The sequence below is a fragment of the Alosa pseudoharengus genome, unplaced genomic scaffold, assembly GCF_046254945.1.
Source record: "Alosa pseudoharengus isolate Yale_2024_CS ecotype anadromous, Long Island Sound unplaced genomic scaffold, YU_APseudo_1.1 YU_APseudo_1.1_scf_2, whole genome shotgun sequence".
In the NCBI taxonomy this organism is placed as follows: Eukaryota; Metazoa; Chordata; class Actinopteri; order Clupeiformes; family Clupeidae; genus Alosa; species Alosa pseudoharengus.
The window spans coordinates 20,935,907-20,954,436 of record NW_027468663.1 but is presented as its reverse complement, the minus strand read 5'-3'; the positions used below and the strand labels follow the sequence as shown (position 1 = coordinate 20,954,436).

General features: G+C 44.4%; 1 protein-coding gene across 1 annotated transcript in view; it reads left to right on the top strand.

Moving 5' to 3' along the window:
- LOC143133403 (uncharacterized) overlaps window positions 1–18,530 on the top strand; it is a 44,224-nt gene that overhangs the window by 4,628 nt on the left and 21,066 nt on the right. Inside the window, exons 2-6 of the mRNA XM_076293167.1 lie at window positions 13,938–13,966; window positions 14,223–14,315; window positions 14,700–14,830; window positions 15,868–15,985; window positions 17,437–17,589. Coding sequence (XP_076149282.1) covers window positions 13,938–13,966; window positions 14,223–14,315; window positions 14,700–14,830; window positions 15,868–15,985; window positions 17,437–17,589 — 524 coding nt within the window. The remainder of the gene's footprint in view (window positions 1–13,937; window positions 13,967–14,222; window positions 14,316–14,699; window positions 14,831–15,867; window positions 15,986–17,436; window positions 17,590–18,530) is intronic.

The following is an 18,530-nucleotide window of genomic DNA, read 5'->3' as shown; positions in this document are numbered from 1 at the left end:
GTCGGTGGGGAGCGGGAACAGCTCCCTCCTCTCGTTGGCTCTCCTCACGTACAGCAGTCCGCCACTCTAAAGTGGGTGAAATCAGCTTATCAGATCACAGGCCATCCCCTCGGCAGCTGGAGCGCCTGCCTGCTTGTGGGCTCCTCCGCACTCTGGCTGTCAGACGCACACCCTTGGTTCGCGCCGCTGTGTCGCTTACATAAGGACAGCGCTCCCCACTGCTGCCTGAGGGCATCACCCAAGTCTACTCCGCGTCCGCCACAAAGGGTGCACTTGTAGGATGCTACCTGGCAGACCTGTAGGATGCTAACTGGCAGACCTGTAGGATGCTAACTGGCAGACCTGTAGGATGATGCTAACTGGCAGACCTGTAGGATGCTAACTGGCAGACCTGTAGGATGATGCTAACTGGCAGACCTGTAGGATGCTAACTGGCAGACCTGTAGGATGCTAACTGGCAGACCTCTCGGTCTGTCAGGGAGACACAGCCAGGCTGTGGAACTAGTGTGTGTGTGTTTTTTGGCGTGGAACTAGTGTGTGTGTGTGTGTGTGTGTGTGTGTGTGTGTGTGTGTGTGTGTGTGTGTGTGTGTGCGTGTGTGTGTGTGTGTGTGTGTGTGAGTGTGTGTGTGAGTGTGAGTGTGAGTGTGTGTGTGAAAGTCTGTGTGTGAGAGTCTGTGTGTGTGCGTGTGCGTGTGAGTGTGTGTGTGTGCCTGTGCGCTGCAGCTCCCATCAGTCAGTTCCACGGTCGGCTCTGCGGGACTGTGAGTGTGAATCACGGCCCCCTTGTCGAGTCCCGTCGTCACACATGGCCACCCACACGCTAGAGGCGAGGAGACAAGTGCAGCAGAGGGTCGCCGCAGGTCTGATGCAGAAGAGCATGCATCACATGCAGCATGTCAGACAGCTCGGGGTGTTCCTTTATGAAGGGAAGCGCTATAACGTGTGCAGTGCATTAATATTGGTACAAAGATAACGGAAGCTGCAGAATACTGCTACAAATATTCTAGTGATATCGCACTGGTACTCTATCCTACAGTCACTGGTGTTGGTTTTGTGATTGGTTGATTAACTGTATTTCTTCGAGTTGGTCTACCATATCTGCATCTTCCTGAGGAGTATGTGTGTGCTTGTATGCCTGACTGTGTGTGCTTGTGTCTTCATAACAGAGCATGTAGATCATCATATGGTAAGGCAGGAAGCAGAGCACAGAGGATTAGCCAGGAGCAACAGTCATGTAAGATGGCATGATGTCATAAAGGATGGGATATGATGTGCGTGTCTGACTGAGAGAACATCTGGTTTAGGTTGAGTGCTTAGGTTTTGTGAAACAGGTCATGAATGCATATGTGATTGCATGTTTGTGTACATCTGTGTGTGTGTGTGTGTGTGTATGTATGGCAGCTGGCCTGTTGAGATGGTCCACACATGATCAAATGCATACCGACAGCAGAATGACACATGATCAAAGCCAGGAGGCTAAACAGCCTGTGTTCCATGGAAACCTGAACCACCAGGGCTTGTTTTTCTGTGTTCGCAATTGGACAGCAGGCTTGAGACACAGTGACTCTTGTCTTTGTGTGGTTTACTACAGTGTGCTTGTTTGCTTATCTCTGCGTTGGAAAAGGCTGACCACCCCCATGACATTCACTTGTTGCTTGTTGTTTACCAAGCAATTGTTGGTGATTGAGAAGCCATACTCACACGTGAGTCAGATAACCTCGCCCATCGAGGGTTTCATAAGAGCCATGACTCGGGCTACACTGAAGCGTGTCCTGTGGCTATCTGAGTGGATGGATCTCCAAAGCCATTCATCCATCAGCACAGTAGGATTGGCCAAGGTTGGTCCTCCACCCCTCCCTCTCTTGCTGCAGAGGAAGGCCTGGGTGTGGGAGTCAAGAATGCAGATTAAAGCCTTGTCTCCTCTCTGTGCAATGTCCAGCGATGCTATTGAAGTGCTATTTTTTGGTATCCCTGCATGGTTGTTCTGTCTTGACTGTAGTTTGACCGTACCAGAGACGGTTAATAAAGCTAAAGGATCTTTGACCGTACCTAGAGAGCAGAGGTGAGGGACAGAGGCAGGGAAAGAGGCAGGTTGTGGGAAGCTGGATGGATACGTAGTCAGCTGTGAAACAGGATTTTGTCCTGTTCAAAAAACAAATCCTTGTGTGTGTCACTGGTGATTTGTACACCTCCTTCTTAATAGCCCATAACGGTGCTCACACACCCATCCGCAGAATATGTTGACGGTGGCGCTTTTGCACTATTATATTGACTGTCCACTGTATGCACAATTGCACATTTTCAACTCAAATTGTGCTGCTCTTATTTTCTTCATTGTATGTGCCTTCTTATTTTTACTTTTTATATTGTTTACTTGAATGTTATGTTTGTCTGTGGACCTAATTGGTAAATATGTCTTGTCTCCACCGTGGGATAGTGGGAAATGTAATTTCGATCTCTTTGTATGTCTTGACATGTGAAGAAATTGACAATAAAGCAGACTTTGACTTTGACTTTGACTTTGACTTCTCATCCACTTTACATGGGGGCACGCCATCCGTTGCCATGTATTGTGGTTGCATTGCGCTGCTTTGCCTCCGTCAAAAAGTTGGAAACAATGGTCTGTCTGCAGAGTGCAAGACTACCAGACATGCTTACAACCAGACACACCCCACGTTGTGATAACATTGCACACCACAGTCAGAGCAGCATAGATTGACCACCTTTTAGAACACATTATTGATAGGAACCACATCAGAGGTTCTAGATAGAGAGGCCAGTGGCAGTAGCACTGAGGGACCAACTCCTATGCGCCCCAGTGTCCTATATCTCTGAGCTCCAGCAGATGCAGTATGTCTGCAGTGAACAACATCAGCTGCTCTATGTTCAGTCTCATGTTGGAAATGGAGAGTAACATGGGAAAAACAGATGAAGATCACATCAAATCAAATTAAGCTGAGGTATTTGTTTTGTAGTCAGCTCGTTTAGTGGTAGTGTAGTAGTCGCATAGTACAGGGTTCCCACGGGTCATGACATTTCTGGAATATCATGGAATTTTGGAAAGTCTATTCCAGACATGGAAAGTCGGAATTTTTGGGGCAAAGTCATGGAATATGAGGGAATTTAGTTGTAGCAGTTTAAAATGTACTTGCCAAAATACATACAGTAAATAAAAATATTTCCACGCAGAACTGGTCATTTGCTTTTCTGCTTCCTTCAGTATCCCAACTTTGTTTATTCAATGCCCATTTATTCATCTCTTACTTTTCTAAAAAGTAAAATATTCTTAAACGCTATACATTAGTAAATAGTATAGTAAGTCATGGAAATTATTTTTTTTTGTCAGGGAAAGTCAGGGAAAAGTGATGGAATTGTACATTTGATTTAGAGTGGGAACCCTGATAGTAGTAGTAGAGTGATGGTGCATGAATGTGTGTTTGTGTGTGTGTGTGTGTGTGGCCTGGTTCCTGTGGTAACCTCACTCTGGAGCTGTTTTTAGTCCCGACTCCTCATAGCTCAGGGCACAAAGCCCTGGAAACACACACAAACAAAAGCACTGATGCAGCCAATCCTGTCTGCACTGCACTGAACACGTTTAAAGGAGCCTTGTTTGCCTAATGACGTAAACAGAGGGTTCAGAGTTTGCTAACAAGCATCTCGTAAAGCCCATGCTGATCTGACCAGTCTGGAGGCCTCTGATCTGTCTCCCTCAGTACCGTCCTCTATCTGTCCTCGTGTCTGTCTGTGTGTGTTACCTCCACACACACCTCCCAAAGGCTGAAACCGACACAGCGATGCACACATGCTTCTTCTCGTCCACATTCCATTTGCATGGGGTAGCTGCAGTGGGGCCCAGTCGTGCTGATGGGATTCCTCATGAAGGGGCGATAGCTTCCTGCTCTGACACACAATCGTACACCATAACTGTACACCATAACTGTATTTATGCAATGCCCAGTAGGCCACCAAATCATTGATCTGCCACGTCGTTGCCACCTCTTTTTAATAAACTGAAAGCGGTATTTTCACTGGCGAACAAGGGAAAGCGATACATGTGAAGCCGTACATGTGTTTTTGAACATGTAACTTTATCAGACTCTCTCAGACTAGAAAAGTAATGATGGAAGTGTCCTGAGACTTTTAAGTTTGGATGCAATTGTATTTGTACAATTTGCCCAGTGTGAGTTACATTGTTAAAGGTTTGTAGACTCCATGGATAGCAGATCAGGCAAAGGCTTAATTGATGACAGATGTGTTTTGTGTGAACTTTAACAGAGATAAAGAGAAATTCAGTCCTGATCTGGTCACTGAGGGATATAAAAAAGAACTGGTCTGTCTGTGCAGACAGATTTTTCACACTGCTGCACTTAGTGAGGGAGCAGAATGTCCACTCTGAAGTTCAGAGGAACATTTCCCTCACACAGCAGTATTGGACAGATGGGATTGAAAATGTACTGAAGTGAAGCCCTCTCTGATCAGTGCTCAGGCTCACTCTAAAAGTGACCTCTGATCTGACCACGGACCATGTTATGTGTGTGTATGCATACAGGTGATGAAAACTGAGCTGCTGATTCAAGGTATAACAGGCATCCTTTCACTGTTTACTGGTGTGCTGTTTAGTGAGTTGCTGCTATTGTTGTTTGGGTGTGTGTGCATTTTAGTGGAATAAAATGTCAGTGTTGTTTCAGTGTTGTAGAAACAGAAGGTCACAATCAACACAATAGCCACAATAACCTTTAATGGCAACACACTTTAAGCTGATGATGACATCAAGGCCTGGGGAGACCGAGAGGAAACACTCGAGATCCAGCCAACATCAGTGTTTCCCATACATTGACTTATTTGTGGCGGCCCACCACAATATCAACATTGACCACCACATAATGATTTTCCAGGTTGTGCTAAATTGTGCTTAAATCTGGTTAGCATCATAACCACACTGCGCTGATTTGTTACAATTTGTTGTCAATTCTGTGGGAAACACTGAACAACCCACTCTACATCTCTCTTTCTTCCCCCTTACTGAACCTCACTTGTGAGGTATACAGTATCATCACCAGTCATCAACCATCCGTGTGTTGGCCCTCCTCTCACCCATCTCACCTGAAGTCCCATCCTCGACTGCCCTATTACTGTCCCCCTATCTGGATTCCTGGCCCGTACAGCCTAGCGACCCATCACCTGCCTATGACAACTCTGCCCGGATTCCTGGCCCGTCTGCCGACCCACCACATGCCCCTTGACAACTCCCTTCCAATTCCAACGCTGGACTATTTGAACTTTCTGTCACTAAATCCGGATTAATGAATTATCATACCGGATACGTAATCATCCCACCTCTTGTAACTTTCAGCTCAAATGCTTTTAACACCATGTCCTATTCTCTACACCTGACTATCATATGCATTTGTCATGTATACAGACCTTACTGTCCTGTACTGACCCTAGGCAAATGGGTCAGGCCCTTGAGTCGTGGATCTGCTCGAGGTTTCTTCCTATATGTATCTCCAATTCTAGGGAGTTTTGCCCCTGTTACGGCCTCTCTCTTTCTTTTCTTTTCTTCCTTTCTTTCCTTCTTTCTCTGATTGCCTACATTCTGTAAAGCGCCATGATACATGTGTAATGTTTTGGCGCTCTATAAGCACAATAAATTGAATTGAACATGTTTGGGTTCATCAGCAGTTTGATGATAATCCCCGCTCCTCACACACACAGGTACACACACACACACACACACACACACACACACACACACATACACGCACAAACAAGGCAGGCAGCAGGATTAGGGTCAAATGAGAACAGTCTGGGCCTCTCAGGTGAAAGAGCTCCACAACTGCCGTGCAGATAAAGAACACCATCCCACTACTGTAAATGTCCATTTTTGACCCTCAGCACAAATGGACATCTGTTGACATAATTGTCATACAACATGTCTCTCGTTTCATTCAGTTCAAATTAAGATTGTACTTGACTTAAGAACGCACAGTCTTAGGCCACAGTTACTTAAACGTATTGTTAAGTAATGAGTTTTGCTCCTCCACTGTTCTAGAATGTTCTCCTCTTCTTCTGCATTATGCTCTGGCAGAGCTGGCACTAGATGCCGAGGGCCTGTGTGTATAATGAGCTTGTGCTGCTAACGAGCGTCTCTCCTTCAGTGCCCTTGCCCCTTCAGAGCTGGCACTCGGCTCCTTTTTGCCCCTGGAGTCTCCTGGGCGGGCACCAGCCTTAATCTGAGCTTTCCGATTGGCCAGCAGGAGCTTCAGGTCACCATGGGACACCTGTTGTCTTGCACAGCGGCTGTGGGGCCAGATTAGAGCCGCTGTCAATCCAATTGAAGGTTTCTCCTTCTCATCCCTGATTTGTCCACAAATAGAAGAGAGCCACGCAAACCCTGGGCGACAGGCAGCAGGCACGGTGGTGGGATCCTGGTGACATTTGAGCTTCGTTGTATTTCCTCTGTGCTTTTACGGGTTGACTGTGTCTGAGAGAGGTGCAAACAGCCCCTTGGGTGGATTGCGGGAGGATAGCGACTGCGTGGGTGAGAACTCCAGGCTTCTGTGATTACTGCTGCCTCTGTGATTCTAGATTGTTTTGCAGTTTAATCTTTTGTAGCTTCTGCAGCTTTCATCTTTACACACTGGTGCTTTAACACTGGAGATGTGTTGCTAAAATGTCTTATGTAATCCGCATCCCCCTCTTCACAGTTTAAAGGTCTTTCATGTCGGCCTTATCTTTTGTGAGAGCCTGCTGGCTGGCTGGCACATTACTGTTGCATTCAGAGGGGCCTGCATCATTTTGATATTTATTAATGCAGTTCAATATCTGATCTGACTGTCGAGTTTGAAGGCAAGCTGGGCTGAATGGCTCATTGAAGGGTCTTTCTAATTGATGTTTGGAGGCACTGACATTGAGTCCATATCTGCCTGGCTGGCGGTGGTTACGGGCAAGACCTGTTCTTCAGCGCTTTCTGAAAGAATACGTGGAGAGTTGGGGTACAAGCAGAGTTACAGTACTGTATAGTCATATGGTGCTCGCGCAGGACTAAAACACAGTCAGGTAAACTGTAAGATTTCAGTATTGTATGAGGCATGTAAATGGAAGTGTGTTGGCCTTAGATGTGTTTGCTGTTTTGCCTTGTAGTCGGGCAATTTACTCTTAAGCATGCATGATGCCTGAGCCGGAACATCACACTCCCAGTCACTGGATCAGAGCCAAGCCGCAGTTTTCTTGATTTGTCCACAGCTGTGAATGAGGGAGAATGGAGCAGTTGAGAGGCGAAACCAGGGCTGCCAGTTTCGTGTATTATTGCGGACATCTGGTTGCGACGAAATAGACTTTGCACTCTGAGACACATCTGCCACAGCATGATGCACCTGCATCATCCTGCTCCTTTATGTAAATATTTACTCATTCAAAACCTGCTCTCGATTCAGTCCAGATCTCAGCCTATTAGGAGTTTTCTCCCCATGTAATCGCAAAGCTAGTCATTTTAAAGACACGCTGGTGCTCCTTAGCCTGGCATGAAGCTGGAGTGGCAGCGGCCCAGGAGAACATGGGCATGACGGCAGCAGGTCTCTCTGCCAGGCAACAGGCTCTTCCCTAGCATGCATCTGGCTCCGGCGGTTCCACAGGCCCTGCGTAGAGCGTGGATGGCCATTGGAGCCAGCAGCCAGGGCCTGTGTGGTGGTGGTGGTGGTGGGGGGGGGGGGTGTTGGTGTTGGGGTGAGCCAAGAGTAGGGATGTAACGGTATGCAAATTTAACCTCATGGTTATAGTGACCAAAATTATCACGGTTTTCGGTATTATCACGGTATTTTTAAAAGTGTGTTCAATATGTTCAGAAAGCACTGATAGGCCTACACAAGCTGAAATAGTTTCAAAAAGTGTCCCATTCAGTTTTTCATGTTTAATTGGCTATGTGCTTATCGCTTAACTTACCCTACCATGACTTGGAGGTTGCTATTACTGTTATTTGGATCCAATGAGTGAGACCAGGCTTGGAATTTCACCATTCTGGGGGCAAGGCCACTTGGCCTTCAGTTGGGCATATTTGGTGGAGGGCACAAAGGCCACATAGGCTATAAAAAATATCAAAGTTGTATAGCCTATTCACTGCAGTAGACCTGCATCACTGTATGAAACATTACAAAAACATGAAACATGACATATTATATAGAACTGCAAATCATCTGAACATCTAATATTTACATATATCTAGGCTATATTTAACATTTATTTTATATTTGGCCTATTATGAAATCATGTATTGAACAATTTAAGCACAGTTCAGCTTTAAGAAACTCAAATAGCCTAGATGCATGCTTAGCATTTTGTGATCTACTTTCACAAACTCTTAGTCAGCTGTCCTCTGATTTACCGATATATAGGCGATATTTGTAACATTTATTTTGTATTTGGCCTGTTATGAAATCATGTGGAACAATTTAAACACATTGTAAAACTTAAAGCCCAAATTTGGAGACATCCATGCATGTCGAAATGTACTGCAAATTCAAAAGTGGATTACTCTGGAACGGCTAACTGTACAGGGGACTGCTTTACACCTTTATGTTCGGTAAGGTCTGCTGTTTATTCTGATATATGGTTTGTCATGTGTTAAACGAAAGATTCGTAAAGTATTGCACCGAGAGGAATGGGTAGGGAGATGGACGAAAACCTTCAGTAGAATTTAAATTTAATTATATTATTTACGTTTCTCGCGAACCGTTCACCACAGCAATTCGCGGCTAACATCGTTTAAAAGCTGAGAAAAAGCTCTTTCATGTGATACTTGTGATGTCTGTGTGATGAGTAGGCTACTTCGCCAGTAGTTCAACTGAGAAGAATAGGTGAATTTAGACGCACTTTCTTTCTTGCGCTGTCACTTTCTCCACTGCGTAAAAGAAATTAATTTGCGCTGTGAATGCTAAGATTATTTTGACAGGCCATAGGCTAAATAAAATTCGCTATTAGTAGGATGCAAAGCAGAATATTGAAAGAAGGGCACCAAGGGCACCGTGGCCTGTAAACCTCTGATTTTTAAAGGGACATCGGCCAATGCAAGGGGCAAAAACGTGGCCGCCGTGAAATTCCTACCCTGAGTTAGACCAAAGTAAGTGTTAGAAATAAAACTTTAGGCTACTGTGTTGTTCTGATAACGTGAATGGAATGGATTTAATGTGCACGCGAACATAAAAAGACGCAGGGCTCTATCTTCCGTGCGGGCGCAATTGACTTTGTATACTCGCGCGTTTGTCTTTCCTATTTTGCAGTCAGCGCATATTGGAATTTCCCCTCCACAGGTACATGCCTGTAAATTAGGGAATTCGATTGCGCCCACGGGGGCGGTTCAGCGAAAAGACGGGGCGTGTTCCGGCGCAAACGTTCACTGTTGATATTTTACAGTTTCAGAAAACAATTCCGCCACAGACCAGGAACTCCCTGGTCTAAAGTCTGTGGCGAAAATGCAGATGCTATTTTAAGGGCGCATGCATGACCACATGCCTGCATGAATGAATGCGTTGCACACCAATCTACAGACATCTCCGTGCACAGACGGAAACATTCAAAGCCTTGATAATATTTGTCCATTTCCCGGTTTTGTTCGTGCATTGGTGACCTAAATATTTAGTAGCCTATATAGTACAACATCTACATGCAATATCGTTACAACAACGCCTAATTACGACCTATTAATCTGGACAACTTTATAGGCTACAGCCCTATAAAGGCTAAAGTTACTTTTAGTTTTGTTCCAATTTACCGTTGTGTAAGGTTTTAAGCACCAAGCTTTGCTATGTTCCCTCCATCCTTTCGTTATTTTCAAAAAACGTTTTATATCCATGATGGCCTTGAAGTCTTGAGTTATTGAATTAGCTTAAATCAGCTTTTCATGTGCTGTTAACCAGCAACAGATAGTACAAGAAAGCAGCAAGGTTACAATTTCTGTACAATTTCTGTAGTTGCTGCATCCATTCATTGTTATTCTCTCTCCTGCTCAAATAAATGTTGTGCGTGAATTAAGTTGATGATAACGTGTTTACAAACTCTGCTTTACAGAAAATATTGTAAATAGTCTACTGTCACGCAGTTAATGGGATACTGTGAAGAGTTGAAAGTTAGGTCAACTTAAACGAAGCCCTTGCTTGGCCGCCTGTGCTGCGCAACGCACACTTAGCTCCTCTCATCTATACAATGTAGTTCCCATTTCTGTAAACCATACATAATTTCAAAGAAAAATATTACCACTCGAGTGAAATCAGTGTGGTGTCCATGTGAAAAAATAGGCATAAATCTAGCGTACACATTTTCACGAATCACTGATGTGTTGATGACATAAATTAGGAAATGTTAGAGGACTTAAGGAGACGTGATGTTGAACTGCATGCCGATGCCATTTAACCCAAATGCCCCAGCGGCAGCACGGGAGAGAAGAGATTAACTGACAGAAGATATGCATTGTCTATAGAGAGGTAATGTTAGATTACATTGTACATTGCAAATATATCACCATGCATTCATAACCTCGTGATTCAGTGAGAATGATCGATCCCAAAACATCGGAAAGTATGTCTTTGTGACAATTCTGTATTACATTTTGTCAAGAGGAAAAATCAATAGCTAACTGTTCCCAACTGAACAGTGATTATAGCGCTGTGAACGCTCCTGGCTGCCCTGGCAAATACACCACCATAATAGCAATCAGCTATGGAACAAGCGTGCCTGTTGTTAAAGGGAATGTGAGATGACGCTCTGATTGGTTTATTGCACGTTACGCCCAAACCACACCCATGATTAATGTAGCTACTTCAGACCACCCCATTTTAGATTTGCGTCGGGCGCAACAGTCAATATCCCGCCGGTAAAATAGCATCAGCGCCCAAGATCTGCCCACAAAGTCACTTGCGTTTTGCGCGAAGACACTTCCGTTTCAGACCATTAAAATAGGGCCCGCAGAGTGCAAATGATACAGTGCAAGTTTTGCGGTGAAAATGTTCCGCCTTTTAAAATCAGGTGTAGCCTAATCCAATTCGCAGTTAAAACCATCAATTAGACAACAGAATCAGTAGGGTACCAATTTTGCTTCATTGTACCAGGCCTACTGTATGTCAAAAGCAGGCTCGGATGAAGCTGGGAAGGATTAAACACACGGTTTCAACACCGTGATAATCAACCGTGATAATTATGATATTTCAAAAGAAAACGGTAATTGTTATCGTCAACATTTTTATCACAGTTTATCATTATACCGGTAATCGTTACATCCCTAGCCAAGAGCAGATGGAGGTGAATATTTACAGCTCCTGGGAAGGTGGTGGAGACTGGACCTGCCGGCTCTGTTTACTGTTTCTGTGGTGGGCGCGGGCACATCTCCATAGCATGGGGCTGTGCGGGGGAAGACAAGACAAGTCACGGTTCTGAGCATGTTTGTGTGTGTGTTCGTGATGGGGTGTGTTTGTGTTGGGTGTGTGGCCCATAGGCCAACATGCTCTGTGCCTAGTCACGGATTGTGTGTGTGTGTGTGGTTGTGTGCACGGATCCTGGATAATGTCACAGCCAAGAGAGTGGGAGTTGGTGCTTAGGCTGTACATGGCCTCCATCAGCAAGTGCTGGTGTTATGCAGCTTTCATGAGGCTGTTCTGTGTGACTGAAACACTCTCCAGTGTCTGGTCCAGCACTGTCGGCAGAGTCATATGTCAACGGTAACGCACTGGGACATTGGACACAGAGAGGCTTCCTGTATGTGTCATCTGTGCTGCATTTGTCTTGTCATTGGACACAGGTACTGGACCATTGGCAGAAATGACTGCTTTAGTTCTGGATTGGTCATTTTATTTTTCTGAATTCATCTCAGAGAGACCCTATTTACACTTGGTTTTATATGTCTTGAGCAATCGGATCCCGAGTGGACAGCAGAGACGCATTGCCATTTACACTTGTGTGTTTCATGTGTCTCCATCCAAGGAGTTCAGCTGACACCTGTGTCCAGATTTGGTTACCACTTACATCACTTCCACTAGAATAGTGAAGAGACTGGGAGTGCTAGGAGATATTGGTGTTGGAGAAAAAGTCAAACTTCAGAGTAAGCAAACTTCAGAACCAGAGTCTATTCCAGGGCAGTTTTTACTAGTTGCAGAGGGATAGCAGCTATTCTACAGAGAACTGTCCCAAATAGTTTTGAGGTTAGGTTAGCAGATGACACATGAGAGGTTTGTGGTTTATGGAAAAAAGTGATCAGAGAATTTACATTTTTAAGTGGCTGTTGAAATGTGGAGAGCTGGCAGCTGAGGCATTTAGCTGTACTCCACTAATACTGCATTTATGCTACAAATAAGCGTTGATGACTGATTATTACTTTGCAAACTGAATGACCATTATATTTGGTGTTTATTTATGCTGAGACGGAAAAGAACAGTGTAAAATACAACAGCTCTGGCTGTAGTTACCACCAGAAGGACTGATTCCTTTGTCATTGTATCTGTCACATTCTGCCTCTCTCGACCATTATTTCTTTGTATTAATGTATATTATGCTCACTCTCTCTGGATATAGTTTGCATGCTGAAATCCATTAATCACTGACTGCAGTCTGAAACTGGTTCCATATTTGAGTGTTCACTAGTGTTGAACATTTAATCGGTTTTACAATGAAGCGGTTTGAACTGATGCCATTAGTAAATCCCAAAGGCTGTTATTCATCATTCGGCTCGCAACCCTGACCCAGTGGTCAGTCACGTTGCCTCTATGGTTTTTGAATTCATGTTGTCCTCAGTGTGAAAGACGCTCACGCTGACCAATCAGAAGTACAGAGAAACGGCTGCTGCTCAAGTAGAAATGGCAGAAGATTTAGTGCAGATGAAGAGTAGCCCTTTGATTATTTGAAAGTGTTTCAGATTTACCAGAAGCAATGCAACAAATAAACACACATACATACAAAGAAAGATACTTCTCTCCCAGGACAACACGATGAATTTGAAAAAGCACCACAGGTAGCAGTACAATGAATGTAGACAGGCTAGCAGAAATAGTGCTGATCCTACCCAGTAAGACAAGAGTCAATTGAATAGGCCTTCATTTTGGAAGCCATTAGAATATTTTCATTCTTATACTTGGATGGATAGATAGAGCAATTCATATTTTATGTTCTCTTGTAGTTGTAGTGCTACATCCGATGATGTAAATAAATCATATAGTGAATATTGAACTGAAGCTTGACTTCAACTACCACAATTGCAATATCTGTCAAAAAAATAGCAAGTAGATATTTATTCCTATTTAAATGGTTTAATTTACCTGTTTAATTGTTACACAGCCCTAGTGTTCATGGCTTATTAGACTGCAGTATTTGTTAAGCTAGTCTGTCAGGAATTATCTCTCTCTCTCTCTCTCTCTCTCTCTCTCACTCACACACACACACACACACATACACACACTTTCTCGCCCTCACATAATGAAACACTAAGCGCATGTCACTCTCACAGGCAAGCGAGTCCTCAACACAAATCAATTGCACTGCCCATGCTTACAGTAACATTGTTGGTGAGCCACTGCCACAGTAGTCTGAGCATCTCATTAGACCCGACTCTGCTGCTGGTGCAGAGCTTTTATCTTAGTTTTAATTTGCCATGGACTTTCCACTACATACTAAGTGCTGTTCTCAGCATTCATAGCATTCATCCACTGCAAAGTGTGTGTATGTGTGTGTGAGTGTGAGTGTGAGTCTGTGTGTATGTGTGTGATGGACCGTTGCACAAAATGCTCTCCTCTGCATTGAAATCGCAAAAAAAAACATTTCAGATGCAAGCCTCCATTCTTTGTGATAATATGCACTAGCCCATTCACACACAGTGCTCACACACGCAGTATCCGTAATGTGTCATGGAAGGGAGCTGAAGGGCTGTCTCATGCTTTCTCCTTGTTTCTTTTTCTTTCAGAGGCGGCTAAAAAGGCCTATATAACAGAGGTAAGCCCAGCCTGCCCTGTTCTCTTTGGTGTAAAAGTGCAGAAAACTGTAATGTTGGATAGTTACACAATGTGCATTGGCCATTTACTTTGCCTTAGTGGTGGTAGTTCATGAACACAGCACTGAAAACAAAAATGTCCTTTCCTCAAGTGACCTGTAAAAAGATAATTTAATCCTGATTTGATGGATGGCCCTCTTAAAAACCTCTCCTCTTTAAAAACACTCCCACTCTCTCTCTCTCTCTCTCTCTCTCTAGATGCCTTCATCATCTTGCCATCCTGGCTCCGGGCCGGAGAAGAAGATTGGTCACAGAAGAGTGGATGCCTCAGGAGAGACCACCTACAAGAAGGTGTGTTCTCCAGCGTCTGTCACAGCTAAAGCAGTTGGACTCTCCCTATGCACTCTATTCTGACCTGATTTCATGTGCATTTATTTAGAGCTCTCACTGGGTGACTATGTACCACAACTACAGTATAAACCCATTAGAGAAACACTCTAGCTGTAAGCAGCCCTGGAGTGGGAGACATAAACAACATCTCACCGTTACCATGTGTACCATGTGGCCTCTTATCAGTCCTGGTGCATATGCATTTATCATCACCTTTGGAGATAGTTTGGAGATCGGAAGAGATTGGAACCCCTGAAAAATCCGTCAGCATTTATGACTCACAGTTTTTACCAGTGCATTCATAAGGGTCAGTCAGTCCTTGTGCTAATGTTGTTCTCTCTGCAGACCACATCCTCTGCCCTGAAAGGTGCCATCCAGCTTGGCATCGGCTACACAGTGGGCAACCTGAGCTCCAAGCCAGAGAGAGATGTCCTCATGCAGGACTTTTATGTGGTGGAAAGCATCTTCTTTCCAAGGTGTGTGTGTGTGTGTGTGTGTGTGTTTGTGTGTGTGTTTTAGGGATGCACGATATATTGGCGGCCGATATATTATTGGCCGATAAGTGAAAAAATGAAAATATTATTATCGGTCCGATAACAGAACTCTGGCCGATAATTTGCGCCGATATTTTTTAAAGTCCTAATTTAGGCCTACGTAAGGTCCGTCTGGCTACACTGAGCTACTTGAGCTTGGTTGGCTATACTTTTTCCTCGTGGTGTGAATGTATTTCACCACTCTAACAAAATCTGTGGATATGCGTTCATTTGGGAATCTGTGCATCTCAAAATCCTCTTCGGGGCTAACCCCTTTCATTTCTGCTGCAGCAGGTTGTGCGCAACAGAGTAGACGGACATAAGATACAGTCTGAGGAGTTGCAGCTTTATTCAGTTACCCGCAGTTGAAACTAAACCTAAGTTTCCCTCACAAACTCTGATTTGGTCGCTATACTGTAGCTTATTCCCAACTGAGTCGTTTATGAGTGTTTAGTCCTAAATGAAAACGATTCATACTCTCTAGCCACTCACTCGCAATTCACTGACGTCAGGTTCACTTAAAGGAGCCACACATACTGTAGGGCTAGGCTACTGTTATGTTGACTGCTGTACTGTATTGAGGACTATTATGAGTTCTGTCCATCATTTGGTGGTAGGTAAAATTACTGCAATATAATTATGCTTATTAAATGCTTTCCCCAAATCACTTTTCACAATTTTTTTCAAGAGTAATATTATCGGTTATCGTATTGGTATCGGCCACAACAAACCAATAAATATCGGTTATCGTTATCGGCCCTAAAATTCCATATCGGTGCATCTCTAGTGTGTTTGTGTGTGTGTGTGTTTGTGTTTGTGTGTATTTGTGGATCTATTATTGTGTTTTATGTACACAAAATAAAATATTTGTAATTGTAATGTTCCTTTCTCTCTCTCTCTCTCTCTGTCTCTCTCTCTCTGTCTCTCTCTCTCTCTCTGTCTCTTTCTCCCTCTCTCTCTCTCTCTCTATCTCTCTCCAGTGAGGGCAGCAATCTGACCCCAGCCCATCATTTCCCAGACTTCCGCTTCAAGACCTACGCCCCCCTGGCATTCCGCTATTTCCGTGAACTCTTTGGCATTCGGCCTGATGACTACCTGGTGAGGCAAATCTAAACATAACCTCCGACCTTCTCAATAGCCTCCAGCTCCACTGTTGCCCCTTCCCCAGACAGCACAGACCGCAGAATCACCACTACAGTAATCAGAGATGGACTCAGACATGCCTTGTGTGATCACGTGGTGCCAGACAGGAAGGGCAGAGATGCGGTGTTGGCACGCAGGTGATGTTCCTGTACCATGCTCAAAAGGTTGGCACATTGTAGATGTAGACGGAAAGGTTGGCAAGTAATGCGGAAATGGAAAGCTGGGCTCATTTTTGAAAAGGTTGACCTTGTGTAGGACACAGAGTGATTTGGTGTCTTGTGGAACAAAGAGAGGAAGGTTGTTTGGTTGACTCAGTGGAGGATGGAGAGAGGGACAGTGAGTTGGCATCTGGCGTGGCAGAGAGGGCTAGCATGGTGCCACTCTGTTAGGTGTGGGCATCTGGCGTGGTAGAGAGGGCTAGCATGGTGCCTCTCTGTTGGGTGTTGTGTGGGCGGGCGTGCGTGTGTGTGTGTGGGTGTGACTTGCTGTACACTGGTGCGATGTCTGCCGTCTGGGAATGACTCAGTGTGTGTGTGTGTGTGTGTGTGTGTGCGTGCGTGTGTGCGTACGTGCGTGCTTTGTCTGTGCATGTTTGTATGTATGTATGTGTGTGTGTGTATGTGTGTGTGTCAGTTCACTCACGCCACAAGATGGCCAGTTAGGATAGGCTGTTTCACTGCTGTTTTCATGTGATGGTGCAGGACGTTTCAGTGTCTGAAGTTTTGGAGATGACAAGTTAGTCAGGTGCTAGTTTCACAGAGCAGTGAATGAAACACATGCTGACATTTAAGGCTTGTCTCCTGAGTGCTGTCATTCAGTCATCATACAGTCATCATCAGTCGGTGAGAGCTGTAGGTTTGTGTTCAGCTGTACATGGGATTTAAAATTGTGAGGATATTCTTAATACATCTTGCTCATGCTGATACAGACTGTGACAGTTTATAACTGGATATATAACTGTAATCCGCAAGTTGGGTCTGTGAGTACCTTTTTGGAGTGCTATTGTTTGTGTGGATGTTTGGCTAGCCGCTGGCAGCCACACCTCAGACAGTGCGAGCACATGGCTCTCTTATAAGCCCACACACATACTACCTGCGCCAGATGGAGATTAACGCACTAATACTTTCCTGTTTAAACCGCCGGCTGAAAACAGCAGACTCCACTGTTCAATTTAGACATCGTTGTGGTGTGTGTGTGTGGGGGGGGGGTGTATGTGTGTAAATGCCATCTGTGGTGATAGTAAAACCTGTTGTAGGAAATCCTAGAACTAGATTAATTTGTGAAAATCATTAGCTTTATAACTACAAACTGACAAGATTGATATAGATATTAAATTGTGCACACCGACATGACTTTGCATGAATGGTAATCATTCTCTCTGTATTTGCCAATCTTCCAACCGCCAGTACTCTCTGTGCAATGAGCCTCTGATTGAGCTCTCTAACCCTGGTGCTAGCGGCTCCATCTTCTACGTAACCAGGGACGACGAGTTCATCATCAAAACAGTCATGCACAAAGAGGCTGAGTTTCTGCAGAAGCTGCTGCCTGGATACTACATGGTGAGTTACCCCACCCTCACCTCTAAGTTAATTTCCTCTCTGATGCCTTTTGCAGCAGGGTCTTCATCATCAGTCACATGCTACAGTGGACATTAATGGTCAAATGATTATTCTTCCCTGCATGGACTACCACTAGAGTGGTGTGTGTGTGTGTGTGTGTGTGTGTGTGTGTGTGTGTGTGTGTGTGTGTGTGTGTGTGTGTGTGTGTGTGTGTGTGTGTGCATTAGGGATGCACGATATATCGGTGGCCGATATATTATTAGCTGATAAGTGAAAAAATGAAAATATTATTATTATTATATAACAGAATTCTGGCCGATAATTTGCACCGATATTTTTTAAAGTCCTAATATAGGCCTACGTAAGGTCCGTCTGGCTACACTGAGCTAGCCTACTTGAGCTTGGTTTGCTGTACTTTTTCCTCAATATAATGTCAGCCGTGTGAATGTATTTCACCACTCTAACAAAATCTGTGGATATGCGTTCATTTGGGAATCTGTGCATCTCAAAATCCTCTCGTGAATGATCCGCCATTTAACCTTAACAGAGCGGAGCTCAGCCCTATCTAGAGCCGTCTTGTGCTGGTGTGTTTGCACTTTACCGCGCTGGTCGGGGAAACAAATAAACAAACTTGTTAGTGGGACGAGTACATAAGTAGGCCTAGTTCTAAGTTGTGTTTTAGTATTATATTTGCATTACTTTAGCTTGGGTTTTGTATTATTACCTAGAAATATGATAACCATTCGTGCTTCAGTTCCAGACAGGTCATCATAATAAGTTATTAAAACCTTCGGGGCTAACGCCTTTCATTTCTGCTGCAGCAGGTTGTGCGCAACAGAGTAGACGGACATAAGATACAGTCTGAGGAGTTGCAGCTTTATTCAGTTACCCGCAGTTGAAACTAAACCTAAGTTTCCCTCACAAACTCTGATTTGGTCGCT